The sequence below is a fragment of the Elgaria multicarinata genome, chromosome 9, assembly GCF_023053635.1.
Source record: "Elgaria multicarinata webbii isolate HBS135686 ecotype San Diego chromosome 9, rElgMul1.1.pri, whole genome shotgun sequence".
Classification (NCBI taxonomy): Eukaryota; Metazoa; Chordata; class Lepidosauria; order Squamata; family Anguidae; genus Elgaria; species Elgaria multicarinata.
The window spans coordinates 90,774,274-90,791,302 of NC_086179.1; the positions used below are offsets into that span (position 1 = coordinate 90,774,274).

The 17,029-nt window shown below is 40.1% G+C and overlaps 1 protein-coding gene across 1 annotated transcript in view; it reads left to right on the forward strand.

Annotated features, from left to right (window-relative positions):
* Window positions 1–17,029, forward strand: part of LOC134404308 (protein piccolo-like) — a 38,048-nt gene that overhangs the window by 7,273 nt on the left and 13,746 nt on the right. Inside the window, exon 2 of the mRNA XM_063135022.1 lies at window positions 7,793–8,990. Within this exon, the coding sequence (XP_062991092.1) occupies window positions 7,793–8,990 (1,198 nt within the window). The remainder of the gene's footprint in view (window positions 1–7,792; window positions 8,991–17,029) is intronic.

Consider the following 17,029-nt stretch of genomic DNA (forward strand, 5'->3'; position numbering starts at 1 on the left):
GCAACAATGTCTTTTTTGGTGCCTTAAAGATTAACAAACTTATTGTGGGATAAGTTTTTCTATGTCCCTCAATGAGGCTGAGAGTGTTGAAACTGCTTTTATAATTGTATTTAAAGGTTCTAAAATGCATGATATCACTCAAACACATCTTTAGACCCATTCCAAGGAAATGCTGGCTTTCTATCCTCAGCCATTTTCAGTGAAAGATAGTAAGTTATAGTCTCCATAGCCTGCTTCCATTCGTTTGACTGAGCTTGTCAGGGTTTTCTAGAAATGCTAGTACTTCAATGGGCCAAGAAAGCATGATGGACTCAATGAGTTTCCAGTAGTATTCTTAAATCATGACATCGTTTATCAGCTGGTTCATAGAACTCTTAGTGACTTGACTTTCATTGTGCACATTCGGGGAACTGTAACCCTGTTCATAGATGGATGTTCATCATGTGGTGACTTACATGTGCAAAATAAATCATGACACATCTAACACCATAGACAGAGGTTAATATCTCCTCTGATTCTGTACTTTTCAGTGAATTCTGTTCACACATCTGTTCATGAGAGTTCAAATGCAGCCAGTGTTTGTCTGAATAGGCTGTTACAAATTTGCTAACACAGGGTGTTTTTTGGGGGGTGTTTTTTTACCTCGGGTGGGTGGGGGAACACGCTTTAAGTTCCGGCAGTATCTTGTTCTTATATCATGTCCCATAGCTCAAAGTTATGGGTGCTGACTATACTGAAACACTGCACCTTTTATCTGCAGGATAGTATTATAGGGATATTCAGTGTCTGCTGTTCCAAATGATTAACAGGGAATGATTTAGGCTGCACAAAGCTATTTTAGAGGTATGAATTTGGAAGCAGTGCAGCGCAGGAAAAAAGGTTAGCTTTTCCAGGGAGACACCTCATTTTCCGAAACTACTTAAATGAGTTTTTATGTACTGATACAGATTACACTTAGTTGTACTGAATTAACATTAAGCAGTAGTGTGTATCCAAGTTGTTCACTAACCCAGTTTTTTTTTAAAAAAAAAATACTACCTTGCCATGCTGCATCAAATATATCCACAGCAGTACTGTTACTCAAAGAATTTTGTTTCTATTGACAATGGCCCAGAAACAAGAGACCTGCCAAATTCACAGAAGAAACTGGTGAGGAGTATCCAAATATTTCACTAAAGATTTAGAACTAATAGTTTAAAAATTAAATCAGGCTTCTATGGCACCTTTGATCATTTTCTTCAATGTCTGAACGTGAACCAAAGGTAAAAATTGAAAGCCAATCAGTATGTCAACCCTTTGTTTTATAGGTAGACATGATTAGGATTGGAGTTTTACAGAGTTATGAAATCCATTATACAGCTCTTTTGAAAGATCAGTTGAACAGTCTTGGCCTTCAATTTTTCTGGACTGCTGAAAAAATCCCTACTTCAGTATGCTAGTGTCAGAAAAGTAGGGATATGTGTACAAACAAAACTCAAGTTTGGCAGGAAACTCCAAATTCTACCCCAAAGCCCATTCTTTATCATATCTGCATCATATCGGATTGCAAATCTTTGTTTTTCTTTTCGCATGAACATTTTGCCTATTTTCAGGGGTATTTTTTCATCACTCGTGTCCATCTTTGAAATGTATACATTCTTCATCCATTGACTGAAGCAAGTTTGTGCACATTTTTCAAAAGTACACATCTTTTCAAGCACATTTTTTAAATGTATGCATGCGGTCAAACACATTTTTTTTTGGTTCAGGAATCACATTTCAGAAATGTACAGATTTAATTGCAGACTGTGTTCGAGACCACGTTTATTTATTTATTTATTTATTGCATTTTTACACCGCCCAATAGCTGAAGCCCTCTGGGCAGTTCACAAAAACTAAAACCATTCAAACTATAAAACAAACAGTACAAAACCATTATATAAAATATAATATGAAAGCACAACCAGAATTGGCTCAGTAGGTAAAAACGAATGTATATTATGTTTTAATTATTATGTATTTTATCATTTATTGTTGTTCCCCGCCTCGATCAAAATGGAGAGGCGGGCAAGAAATAAATTTATTATTATTATTATTATTATTATTATTATTATTATTATTATAAATACTCATCAAAAATGAACTGAAATGAATTTGTCTTGCATACAGAAAATTCTCATACAGAAAAGTTATTTTGTAAACGAAGAATCTGTATTTGCATATGAATGAATGAATATTTATTACGGTCATTGACCAATACCAGCAGTAAGTATTTGCATATGGCAACTAGTTCTTTTGAGTCCACAGATAACTAATAAGTAAAATCCTATTGATAGATTCTGCTGCAAGGAAGAAGGGCTGTTTTTGGTGTTATGATGTCAATAGTTGCAGCTAGAAAATCCTCTTTGGTCTTTGCACAGAGATTTTCTTGAAACATGCAGTTCCTGGCAAATCATTCCCTATCTTTCTCTCCCCCCTATAAAATGTTGGTTATCACCTGTAAAGCCCTACATAGCTTGGGTCCGGGCTACCTGTGGGATCGCCTTCTCCGGTACAATCTGCCTTGCATACTCAGGTCCTCTGGGAAGAATCTACTTCAGTCAGTCAATGTTAGGCTGACGGGTATTACCCAGAGGACCTTCTCTTCTGCTGCTCCCAGACTGTGGAATAGCCTGCCGGAGGAGATTCGTCAACTTGACAGTCTATTAGCATTCAAGAAAGCTATCAAGACTGATCTCTTCTGGCAGGCCTATCCAGTGGAATTTTAGGATGTTTTTAGGATGTTTTAGCAATGTATATTATGTTCTTAATTCAGTTTTATGTATTTTATATTTACTGTTGTTCTCTGCCTCGATCAAAATGGAGAGGCGGGTAAGAAATAAATTTTATTATTATTATATGTATGGAGATAGTCTTACAGACAAAGAACTTCAGTGTGAAAAACAGGTATATTTAGACATAGTAGCATCTTAACCAATTAGCAGTTAGCAAAGTTCTAAAGCAAAACAAAGACAGATTAAAAAAAACTTCTTCATTTTACTTTATCAACAGGTGGCCCATAATGCTTCTGGCAATGTCAGATTGACCTGGATGGTCAGTCCTCCTTATCAAGCTAGCTCCTTATCAAGCTAGCTTATCAAGCGGTCTTGATGGTTACGAATTCTAATTAAACATTTCCTTGCTGATATAACAGTTTTAGCATTACAGCACATTCAGGCACATACATTATTCCAATCCTATCATGCAGTTCACTTGCAAGAACCACGCTACATACAGAGGTATATCAAGGCTTCTGGCCTTGTTTTCTCACCGTTTTTAGTAGAATTTGGTGGCATCTACTATTCTTGCCTGAAAGTTCTTTCTATAGGATGGACTGATTAATGCTGAAGTTAATAATTCTTCTGGATGTTTTTTTGTCAAGATCTTAATTACTGGTGTAATATCTGTGTTACCAGATCACACCAAGATTTACCTCGTCAAACGTTGTGATTCCTTCCAATAGTGGCTAGTCAGATACTCCTGGTGGCTCACAAAGAGACCATGAAAATTATGGCCTTCCTCTGTTCTTTGTTGTCATTATCTGATATTCAGAGATATACTGCCTCTATACGTGGAGGCTCATTTTGGCAATCATGGCTAGTAATCGTTAATAGGCTTGTCTTTCATCTATTTGTCTGATTCCTATGGCTTTTAAAAGGCTAAATAAGTTTAGTGGCCATTACCACACCTTGTACTAATGAAATTTCATAAGATTATGATGTGTGAAGAAAGTACTTTATCCTTGAATTCTGGTATTATTCATTTATTTTCTATACAATTTACATTGTGCTACGTTGTATAAATATTGTATTTATATACTGTATCTGCAAATTGCCGTTTCTTCTGGGTATTAGATTAGAGGGAGAAAATATCCTTTATACATGTGATTGCTCCCTTAGCTTCATAGCTCTAATCTAAAACCATGTAGAGCCACCAACCTGAAATTAAATTATAATGAGGAAGCTTACATAGATTCAGCCTCACCGTCTTGACAACTTCATCTAAACTTAATGGCGAGAAGACAAGTCAAAGCACCTGCAGTACTGATTGTACCTGTTGGTGTTGGAAGATATATTAAAATTTATCCCCCCGCACCAGCCAGTCTGCTACAGTAGTCTTTGTGTAAAAGATTCCTTACGCAAAGAGAAAATAAAATATTTTAAAATGTTACAAAATTAAAACCTTTGCTCATTTATTAACCAGGTAAACTCAGAGCCTAACAGACCCCTCCCCCCAGATTTTCAATAGCACTTGTATCATATTTCCAAGCAGTTTACAGATGTATATAGTTTTAAAAATCAAAAAGAAGTAAAATGGTGTGTTGTGTTTTTTTTTTTTAAAAAAAAAAAGGAGGTTAGGTGGGATTGCCCTATCTATGTCTGGTCCCCTTTCTTTGTTCCTCGGTATTTTTTTTCCAGGATAGTACTTTCAGAATCCACGATCTGATGATGAATTTGATTCTCCATAGGACTACAGCCACAATATTATTATTTTTTACCAGCTGTAAGAATTGCATTCTTGCCTTCTGTGAATAATGTAATGGTCCTTTATGAAACATCTTCATCTGATTCTAAAAACCCTCCTATACAGCGACATGATGGCTCTAACCATCTGTTTAGTTGGGGAGCTCATTTCCTTCTGATGGGAATAAGGGGCAGGATTCTTTTCATGAGATGGGCCCTCTGAATAGCTAACCATTCTGCCTTATGCAGCCAGCCAACCAAACCTGCACCCCAGATGGAACCAGAGCCAGGAGTCAGCGGTGATGGGAACAGGGTGGGGCTTCATCCCTTTAGTAAACAGCTTGACTCTTTCCTTCCTGGTCACAGCAGGCAGACACTAGTAGGCTCTGGGTACTCTCTACTCCTGCAGGTGCAGTCGGAGCAGCAAGCACAGCAGCAAGCTAGATACCTGGTTCCTGGGGATGCAGTAAGGCAAAACAGAAGCCACAGGGATCCTTGGGCTTGGCCAGTTTTGAAAGCCAGTGAGCCAGAGGGAAGTGACAGCTATTTAACTAACCTCAGGTCTCACCCAGCAAAGCCAGAGATAGGAGCCAGCCTCCCTAGAATTAGAACTGCAGTTTTTCCCTCCCTCATCCTTATGGTTATCCCTGTCCACCTTTTTCCCCCTGTTGCCTTCTTTTCCTCCTCATCCCAAATAAATGGCAGAGGCTAAACGCTGCATAATGCCAGTCAAATCTATTATTCATATGGTTGACAGGTAAGTCCATAAAGTGCCAGGCAATATGTTACCCCATCAAGAGGTTTAAAAGGTTGTTTCTTTCCCCTTTAAATAAGAAATGTGCAGCATAATTCTAATCATGCTGACACTAAAGTATGACCCATTGAGGATTGCAGGAAAGCTTGTTTTGCCCGGTATGGAATTAGTCGATTTAGTAGCAGAATTGGTACATGATCTCAGGTCCTCTGTTCTCACTTGCTATTAAGGAGAATCAGTGATTCTCCACTGTTTGCATAGGTCATTCCTCTGGTGGTAGATGAGACTGGGCAAACCCCTATAGACCCTATAGTTCATGCATATGTTGGAGTCCCCAGGTCATCGCCTGAAGTAATGCTCTCTCAAAGATAAATGGTTGCCATAAACAGCTTTACGATAGAACCTGTATGATATATGTGGCAGACATGCCTCAGAAGAATTTAGAAATGGAAAACTAATTTGGAAGTTCTCCAGGAATAATCCACGATAATAAAGAACATGCCAACTGAAAATATTAACCAATTAAAATAACGTACTTTGGCATTTAGAGAATTCTAATATAGCATGTTATTGCTATTTATACAACTGAAGCAGTTCATTTCTGATGAAACGCTTAATTAAAAATTATTGCAGAGTCACTTTGTTTTTATTGTTCTCAGAGCTGGGAATTTTTAATAGGTTAAATATAATGAGTGCCATTTTTAAAAATTAATGTGCAGTAGGGAATAATGTCTCTGGACAAGTGGGGCTCTATATAACTGTAGATGCTGAAAATGTAAAAACATAACTCACGGCACAGTGAAAGTGCTGAGGAACATTGTGCCCTCCAGAAAGAGAAAAATACAATGCATCTCAATCTTTCAGCAACAATACAGTACTCTTCTGAATGGAGTAGTTTCCTTCTGGCTTTTTTCCAAAGAGGTAGCAACATCCCAGAGTGCAGGACATGGAATAATGGGTTCAAGTTACAGGAAGCCAGATTCCGGCTGGACATCAGGAAAAACTTCCTGACTGTTAGAGCAGTATGACAATGGGACCAGTTACCTAGGGAGGTGATGGGCTCTCCCACACTAAAGGCCTTCAAGAAGCAGCTGGACAACCACTTGTCAGTCATGCTTTAAGGTGGATTCCTGCATTGAGCAGGGGGTTGGACTCGATGGCCCTATAGGCCCCTTCCAACTCTACTATTCTACAATTCTGTGAACGTTGATTGATAGAGCAGTACGACAATGGAACCAGTTACCTAGGGAGATGGTGGGCTCTCCCACACTAGAGGCCTTCAAGAGGCAGCTAGACAACCATCTGTCAGGGATGCTTTAAGGTGGATTCCTGCACTGAGCGGGGGGTTGGACTCAATGGCCCTATAGGCCCCTTCCAACTCTATTCTGTGATTCTTCAGAACACTGTATTTCTGCTACAACAAGAGGCCTTTATATGGAGGTGTTTCATAACCCAAACCAATCTTTTCAAGTTCATTATGAATTAAAAAATAAGTATTTTATTAACTTTTGCTTAATTTTTTTTTTTGGGCAGTTTTCATCTGGCATTATAGATTCTGCTGTAATTAAAAAATACCTTGTTTTTTATGACCTTTCCTTGCTGCACAGCTGAGTTTCAAATACCCTTCTGAATATCAAAGCCTGCGCAAATTACGACCCACTGAGCCAGATGCAGCCCATAAACCATGCATTGCAGTCACCAGAGCTTTAAAACAAACAAACAAAACCCCTCATGGGCCACAACAATCGGTTGGTAGAATGTATTTGACTCGGGATATTGTTAAACCTAAAATAGTAAGCCCAATTTGCTATATTATTGCTTCTTCAAAAGTGACATTTGGTTTAGCCTTTTCCTCAAAAAGATTGCTTTGATTTTATCTATGGACTTGGATTGTACTGCCCAAGGTAACCTGCATAGAGTTGTGGGAGAAGGCACAGAAAATTCCTTCACCCAATCTTTTTGGAGAGGGCATGTTCTCAACTTAGATATTTCTTTGATCAGTTTGTATTTTCATTCCATATAGCATTAACATATAGCACGTCAAGTCACATAGCTTAAACTCCTGACTGTTAGAGCAGTACGACAATGGAACCAGTTACCTAGGGAGGTTGTGGGCTCTCCCACACTAGAAGCATTCAAGAGGCAACTGGACAACCATTTGTCAAGTGTGGATTCCTTCATTGAGCAGGGGGTTGGACTCGATGGCCTTTTACGCCCTTTCCAACTCTATGATTCTATGCTTTCCAAATTGCACTTTAAAAGTACTGTGCCACTAACATGTTACAGTAAATGTTAGAAATTTGACTATTGGACATTTACATTTAAATTTTAGGACATTTACACTTGCAGTTGGGAAAATGCCCTCAACATGTAAATAATGGGAAATGAAGAGAACATCTGGACATTTACTTATGGCATTAAGTTGGCTTTAAATTTTTAATATTATTTTTTTTTAGATTTCCTTTTGGGTCTCTACAGAAATTAAAGTTTCACCCTATTTTGTCACCTGAACGTATGGTTAACTTGTGCTTATATAATCATATCTTTCCCTTTGTAGACATGCTCAGCTTGACAGCAGTCCCCATCCAAGGCAGCCAGGCAAGCCTCCAGATCCTCTGCCACAAACTCTAAGCAAAAGCAGAACAGTCGACACATTGAAAACAGAGCAGCGGGTGCCTGGAAGGAGCCCATCTTCCACGAGTTTGAGACAGTCTAAATCGAGGACTGATTTCAAAGAAGATCAAAAGCCAAGTATGATGCCCAGCTTCCTCTCAGATGCCAACCCATTTGGCGCAGTCACTTCTGTTGTAAACAAATTCAACCCTTTTGATTTGATATCTGACTCGGATACAGCCCAGGAAGAAGCTGCCAAGAAACAGAAACCCATTCAGAAGGAACAGGATAAACCTGAACAACAAAAAGGACCCATCAAGCAGCCAGCACAACAACCATCTCCAAAGCCAACAGGTTCACAACAGGGGACTGTCAAACCAACCCCACAGAAAACAGGACCTTCCAAACAGGTGCAGCAGCAGCAGCAACCTGGAGTGCCTAAACAGGCTCTGAAACCAGGGCCTAGCCAACCAACAGGCCCACAGTCAGAAGAAGCAAAACAGCAAGGACCACCAAAATCTCAGTCCCAACAACCAGAGTCTACAAAACCTATTCAACAACAGAGTCCTGCAAAACCTTCACCACAACAACCAGGAGCAGCGAAAGCATCATCGCAACAACTTGATGCTGCTAAAACATCCTCCCCGGCACCTGGTCCTACAAAGCCAGCAGCCCAGCAAGGAATACAACCTGGTAAGCAGCTATCTCAGCAGCCAGGAGGGCCTGCAAAGGCTGCTCCCCAGTCAGCAGGGCCCAGCAAACAATCATCTCAGCAGTCAGGAGGTCCTGCAAAGCCAGCTCCCCAGCCAGGAGGTCCCGTAAAGCAACCCTTACAGCAGCCCGGAGGGTCTGCAAAGCCATCAGTTCAACAGGCTAGGCCTACAGAGCAACCACAGCAGCAGGCTGGACCTACAAAACCTACCGATAAACAGCCTGGACCTTCCCAGAAACAACGTGCAGCTTCGTCTCAGCAGGCATCTCAGCCTGGAGGACCAGCTCCAAAGAAAACATTTTGTCCTCTTTGCACAACTACTGAACTGCTGTTGCACACTCCTGAAAAGGCCAATTACAATACGTGCACTCAGTGTCAAACTGTAGTCTGCAGTTTGTGTGGGTTTAATCCTAATCCACATATAACAGAGGTAAGTAAAACTTTAAGCCATAAATTATGGGCCCTTAAATTAAAAAACAACCCTCCTGCAAAGAACTAAGATAGTTTTAGACAACCTGAGATTGAATGAGTTAAGGAGGGTTTTTTAAAATCAATTTTATTGTAAGTTTCAACAAAAACAAAACCAATAAAAAATGCAAGTGTAACTACGTACTTTAAAATCCTTAGTTTCAAATATTACAATATTCGAAAAGGAGGAAAAAAGTAAATTACAAATAAACTTCAGTAAAGACAGACAAAATATCCAAATATCCAAAACTCCATTTATGCTGACCATTTATTTATTTATTTATTTATTTATTACATTTCTATACCGCCCAATAGCTGGAGCTCTCTGGGCGGTTCACAAAAATTAAAACCATTCAACATATAAAACAACAGTATAAAACCATAATATAAAATACCATATAAAAGCTCAACCAGATAAAAACAGCAGCAATGCAAAATTACAAATTTAAAACCATGTTATTTAAAATTTATAGATTGTTAAAATGTTGGGAGAATAAAAAGGTCTAAAAAGGTCTAAAAAGGACCATGTGTTACATTCCAAGAAGCAGATATATAATTTAAGAAAACATGTACATCAGAAAATATTAAAGAGCTTTCCAATACAAAGTTTATCTGTCTGATGCCTTCCTCCCAAAAGGAGGCAACTATTGGGCATTTACAGGAGATATGAACACAAAAAGTGATACTTCCAACAATTAGCCAAGTTAGACTAACCTTTGTTAAGGAGGCATTGTGATGTCCAGAATCAAAAGTTTTCCCTGAATAAGATTTAATTGGAGGTCCATACACATCAGATACCAACACCAAAATGGCAGTCCATTGATTAGACAAAATAAAATATTCCAATTCCTTGTTCCATTTCTGTTGAAGACCCCATGGATCATATTTATTCACTGATAATAAGTATTTATAAACATGAATCATGGGTCAATATACCCGGTCAGCTTCAGTAAGTGTTTCCAATACTGAAGGAAGCTGGTTAGGGGGGAAATTTCATCCCCTGCTTAATTGCCAAATTCCAGCCAAATGTTCTCATCTGAGAGTTTCAAGCTTAATCCTAGTTTTATTTCAAAATATGGATTTCCAATTTGCCTCGATTTCTGTGCAGATGTATAAGAACACCAATTTTTTGTAGGCCAAATAACCAGAATTTTCCAGAAACAAAAGCTAATATTTACTTGGGAGATAAAATATTGTTCCCCATAGTATGGGATTTAAACGTGACTATTAGTCATAAATATTCATCTTTTGACAACTAAACAAACTATAGATGCTCAGGGCATAAATTTGGAGTACAAGATCACTCAGGTGTGCTCAATAGGTTGTTCTAGTGGTGTCTACTGGAGTCGGGGTTATATCTCAATTACTGTGATGCAATCTAAAATAGTTTTGTCTCATTTATTTAAAAAATAATAAATAGTATATCCTGCTTGGTGATATAACAGCTCAGTTTAGCTATTGATCAACATTTTAACAGTATCAAGCAATTGCTATGCACCATTTGTAAAAGAATTATCTAAAGTGCAAATGGGAAACTTGATTTAACTTGATTTTTTTTCTTGATTATTTAAAAATCAATCTGATTTGGTTGTGCACGACTTCCATTTTTTCCACTGCTCTTTATCTCAGAACTGGTGGGGTTTGCCTGTGCAGCAGAATACTAAAGTCTGCCTGCCAGTAAAATAGCCATCGATGGAACTGCTCACAAAGTCAATATAAAGTCAGTTTGACATTACTGTACCTTCCATATTATTACCTTCTGTAAGCTTGAACTGCTATAGCAATTGGCTAGAAGTCAATAAGAAGACTTTTTAAAAAGAAAAAAAGAAAAAGAAACGTTTCCCTATTAAATATTTTCACTGAAATTTCTTTGTACCTGAAGATTCAGAAAAGAACTATAACTTTGAGATACTTGTAGATTATTTCTAGAACAAGCCACCAAACCAAAGTCTTTCCCTATTCAACAAATTCACTAAAAGTTCCCCATTTATATCTGAAGATTCACAGAAGAACTATAACCTTGAGATGCTCATAGATTAGTTATTTCTAGATTAGCAGTAGAACCACATTTCGTGTCACCTGATTTCGTGCCATCTGTTTTGCAGCAGCAGTGGCTCTGCTCCTGCTGTTGCGCTTTGGGGCAGTTTTTGTTTTTAACCAGACATCTCCTTATCACAACACTACATCACCCATGTAGCATTGTGGCAAGGAGACATTTGGCTAAAAAAAATCATCTAGATGCTGCTAAGAGCAGCACTGGCTTGGCTTGGGTTCCCCCAGAAAATCTCTCAACTTAACCAACTGGATGTTATAGACCGAGGGCATAGCTAGACAGGATGATATCCCAGGGCAATCCCTGGGATTGTCTCTGTGCATCTGCCTTCATGATGCACAGAGGATCCTGGGATCAGGGAGGTATGATCCCTCCCTTGCCCCAGGATCTCGCCCTAGCCTTTGAGCCCACTTTTTCCACGGTCTTGGGCATGTTTAGCCTGGAGAAGAGAAGACTGAGGGGAGACATGATAACACTCTTCAAAAACTTAAAAGGTTGTCACACAGAGGAGGGCCAGGATCTCTTCTCGATTCTCCCAGAGTGCAGGACACGGAATAACGGGCTCAAGTTAAAGGAAGCCAGATTCCAGCTGGACTTCAGGAAAAACCTCCTGACTGTTAGAGCAGTACGACAATGGAACCAGTTCCCTAGGGAGGTTGTGGGCTCTCCCACACTAGAGGCCTTCAAGAGGCAGCTGGACTACCATCTGTTAGGGATGCTTTAGGGTGGATTCCTGCACTGAGCAGGGGGTTGGACTTGATGGCCCCTTCCAACTCTGCTATTCTATGATTCTATGATCCCGAAACCGCAGAACGTGTGTGCGGGCATCGCAGTTTGTCCCAGCTCGTTGCGGTTACTCGCGAGCAGGTGGGGCCCACGCACAATGGATGCAGTGGGGGGAGCGGGGGAAATTATTTAAAATAAAAAAACTGACCTTTTGCGCATGAGCATTCGTGCGCTCTTCTTTAACAGAAAAAAATGGCGGGTGCGATGTCCTCTCCCTTCGAGGTCATTGTGCACTGCGTGTAAACAGAGGGGGAGATCTCGCGTTAAAAATATCACGGGATCTTCACCCCTCCGTCATGCGAGCTGAGGCCCAGGACTGTGAACCCTCATCCTCAGAGGATCCCAACCCCTCCAGAATTAATGGAAGAGGACACAGAAATATAGCTTCCATTTCCCCTGGACCCAGAAAAACCCTAGGAGAACTATGAGAAGTCAGGACATGGGGACAGTAGCATGCCACAGCCACTCCCACATCATTGCTAAAACAACTCAGGCCCCTTTAAGTGACAAAGCCTCAGCCAGTATAGAGTCAAGGCCAGCCTAAATATAATTTCATTCTTATTTAAGGCTCAGTCTTGCCCTGCTCCTTCTTAGAGAAACATACAGGCAAATCTGCCTTGCTTCAGCACTACTTAAAGCTTTCTAGGGTGCTGTCCTATTCCTGTTCCTGAAACCTGATCTTGCTGAAACATGCTAATTCACTGGTGAACCCTGCAGCCCAGAGCTCACCAGCACCTAAACAATGCTAAACCCTCATCACTGCAGAAGGAGAACAGAACACTGTGAGAGAGTCAGAAAAATTGAGGACGGGTGCATTTGGTAACTCCCTAAATACAATTTATCACCTTGATTTAAATCAGCCCACCTTGTTTGTACATTCCGCCCACCCCCAACTGACCTTTATCTTAGTACTAGTAAGGTACACAATATATTGCTTATTTAATAAACAACTATAGTTTGTTTGTGTCTGCACTGGGGCAGTAACTAGAAATTAATGACACACGTAAAATAAGCAAATTGTTTTTTATTTCAAAGTATCGATTTTTGTTTGCCCCCCCTCTTTCTCTCCCTCTCTCTCTCTCTGTGTATAATATATATGTGTGTGTGTGTGTGTGTGTGCAAGAATGGTAATTGTCACAATTTATTGTAGACCAAATGCCAAGGATTTTACAGAAACAAGGGCTGGTAATTTTTTATTTTGGGTGGGGGAGGAATACATTTTTTCTCCTATGGGATGCAATTTAAGCTTGGTTGGGTGAAATACAGAACGAAGCTGGAGTTAGATCCCAATGTCTTTGCTGACTTGTGAATTCCTTTCTTCTATTCTCTGTCTCATAATTCTAAATGTAGCACACAATAAATATATTCTACCTTATTTATAATGTTTAACCTCAGAAGGCCAACATTTTATTCATGATTCATTCTTTACATAGTATGTGTTTTCACACTGGGGCATGGATACTGTTTTAAGAGATTAAAAGTGTAGGTGTTGCTTTAAGATGTTGGTATTGAATACAGACAGCATTTTAAAGTAGACAATTTTTAATAACAGAATGTTACTAAAGTTCAAATGTTTTTTTAAAAAAGAAATCTGTTTTTTAAAAGAAAAGAAAAAATGTCATTTTTTAACCTCCCCGCCAATGTTCCATTGTATAAGGTATCATTTATTTATTTATATTTTATTTATTTATTACATTTATATAAAGCCCCACAGCCGAAGCTCTCTGGGCGGTTTACAACAGTTAAAAATAGTAAACATTAAAAAGTATACAAGATTCTGTTCCTTAGGGTTAAAACAATTATAGAAACATCAGAAATTGAGAAATTGCAGTTGCAAACTCTGTACATTACTAAGTGCAATCCTATGAATGTGGACTGAGAAGGAATTATTGGGTGAATTCGCATGTCATGCTAAGCCCACCTTGAGAATAAGCCACCATGAGTTGGTTGTTTGCTCACTAACTCAACAGACAGTTGGATACTCTGCAGTTTTCCATGGGTTATGGGATGTCTAGCTCTGCACTCCCTGGGTTGGAAGGTGTTTCAGGTGAACAATCAGAATCAGACCCTGAAGTAGAGGAGTCGGCGCCAGAAACAGGCCAGCCTGTACCAGTGGGGGAGAAAGCTCTCATGGGCCCTTCACCATCTGGGAGTAAACTCTCCCCAGAGTTTATCTCGTCAAGGGCAAATAATACACAGTCAGTGGGAAGCCAACATTCTTCCGAAGGAGAGAGCATGGACAGGCTAGCTGATCCTAGAGTACGCTGCAGATTAAAACAGGCGGAGCTAAAAGAAGGCGAGAGAAAGTCAGCCCAGCTCGCATCCTGTCAGAAACTGCCTCAGAACTAGTCTCTCTGAAGTTAACGCGTCTTAGGAAAAGGCTTTCCATTCTTCGTGAAAAGACAATTGTCTCGCTTAGTTTGCATAGGGGGGAGTTCCTAGAGATTAGACTCTCTTCAGGTGGGAAGAGATGTTTGAATAAAGCTTTGTAGATTACTTAGCAGGCCTTGTTATTGTCTCCCAAGAAGGCAGGACGTCTCCTCCGTCCCCTTCAGTCCTTCTGCCAGCTCCCAATACATATCCCAGGTGCCTTTGCAGCAGAGGTCCTCATTTCTTCCGTCCCTACACCAGCACCCTTTCTGCAAGTGGTCCACTAGGGTGTTGGCTACTGAGGGAAACTCCCTCCCACCCGCATCAGATCACCAAATGGAATGAATTTTCTGAGCCCTTATAAACATGGTAACATGTCTGTAAACGTTTTTAAAAATGCAGAGGGGTGGGGAGGAGACTGCTTGTCCACTATTTAGCCCAGCATACCATTATCCCCTGATGTCAATGCCCTTTTCAATTTCATCCTCCACTTCAACACTTGCCTTAGTAGATTTTTTTTTAAAACAAATTGTCATGTACTATCTGCTTCATGTAGTACCAACTACACCTGCCTGAAAAGTTACTACTCCTGCAGCCACCAGCTGCTTTTGGCTCCCCTCCACCCCACTTTGTTCTTGTCACTTCCCTCCACTGATCACCATTGTTAGCTGTCAGATGGGATACAGAGTGTCTTTATAGAGCAGTGTACACTGCTACAGAGCAGACGAGATTGGTAAAGATGTACAAATTTCAAGGCAGAGCAGAGAGGGAGAGGGACTGGTAAAAATGCACAAATTCCAACAGAAAAAAATATGCACATTTCAAGGTAGAGCAGCGAGAAGGATCAGTTAAATTATTTATTTATTTATTTATTTATATCCCGCCTTTTGCCCAATACTGGGCCTCAAGGCGGCCTTACAAAATTTTAAACATAATACATTTTAAACCTAGGAAAAGAAATGTACCAAAAAAAATTACAATATTAAAACATAAACTTTACAAGTCTTTAACATAGACGGAGGACCAGATTATTCTCCAAAGGCCTGCTCGAACAAACAATTTTTTGCCTGCTTCCGAAAGCCCATCAAGGAGGGAGCCAGTCTAGCTTCCCCGGGAAGAGAGTTCCAAAGCACTGGAGCAGCCACCGAGGAGGCCCTCTCCCATATATGCAAATTTCATGGCAAAGCAGTAAAGGAGAGGAGAAATTACGCAAATTTTATAGTCTCGGAGTTTCGAATGTGCAGACAAAAATTAGTTGACAACGCATTCAGGCCACTCTCCAGTGCCCTTTCCTCTTGATATTTAGGAGCATGGGCTAGACAGTACTGAGAAGGGAAGAGGAAAGATGGTAGCAGCACTAGTGAGATCATGAAGAGTGGCCGGGGTTTTCGCCACTCGAGCCATTCCCAAGAGCCCATGATGAAAGTCTCCCTGCTGGTTTTGAATGTCATAACTAGCCACCCTGAAAACAAGCCATCCTGAACAACCCAACAGCAAGCCATAGATTCACAGGGTGGGTTGTTTGTGAAAAATAAGCTTTCCTGTGGAAACCATGCTGGGTTTAGACATCACAACAGCTCACCATAGGTTATTACTCATGGTGGGTTGTCATGTCATGTGAACGAGGTCACTAACTTCAGTGGGCCTTACTCAGGAAAGTGTGTTTAGGAGCTTAAATGGCACTTTCATTTCTACTTAATTTCAATTATAAAGCATTTAGAAGATCTGAAAGGAAACCATGATTATTTTAACCATTGTGTTTAATTTTTCTTTCCTTCTATAAGGTGCATTCTGAAATTTTTCAGTTATATTCCATTTTGGAGTTTGGATGAAAAATATTCTCTTTCCTTCAGTCCTCCTGTGTCTATGCAGGCATATTATCTCACAGGGGAATGCATCACATTAAAACCAGAACTAACACTGCTTGATTACATACATATGAACGAAGCAATCTGGATTTTAGATTACTATGCATATATTTGCTGTCAAGTAGATGAAATATTTTCAGACAATAGCCACCAATTCTCCCTCGATCACACAGTCTAACCCACATGCATCATCTTTTTTCTTGTCCCCAGATTGGATTTTTTCAGGTTCAGTTGATATTCCCTTAAAATTATTATAATTCTGGTTTAGCAGAAGCTTGTACAAGCGTCATCACAGTGGCTCCCTGTGGTGGAGTGTTTGTGATGGATCCAGTCCCTATTCTTAGCCAGGATTACAGATGGTTTTGACAGTTTGGCAAGTTTGTTTATCCTAGGCATTGTACTGGACTAGCGGGGCAGAGGGTCCTCTGGGTTGAACTACCTCGTTGTTTTCCTGTATTGAACCAGATACATTAAACCTATTCAGTCCATAGGCCTGTGCAGAATTTAGTACATGCATCGATGTACACATGAGATTGAGTGGGATAGCACCTGTTAGCTCTGCCCTCTTGCCAGCCTTAGTTTCATGTATTCAAGATTCTACTTGTACAGGTTCGTATGTATGTACACCCCTACATATATAGGCTTTTATGCATTCTCTGTTGCAAGGTACACATTGTATGTTTGGAGCCTACGTATTCTGGGTGTACACATGTAGGGCCCTGCGCAGACAGGGCTTTGAATGCCTCGTAGTTGGAATCAGTGCAGGGTAGTGGCAAGGAAATGCAATCCTGACCCTGCCCTCCTCCAACCCTGAATACATCCCTGCACACAGAGCTTCTGCCAAGGGGCTGTGTGGACCTTTGCAATCTCACTTCTTTGTATTTGTTACGTCTAAGGGCCCCAGTTCACTGGGACACAACATAT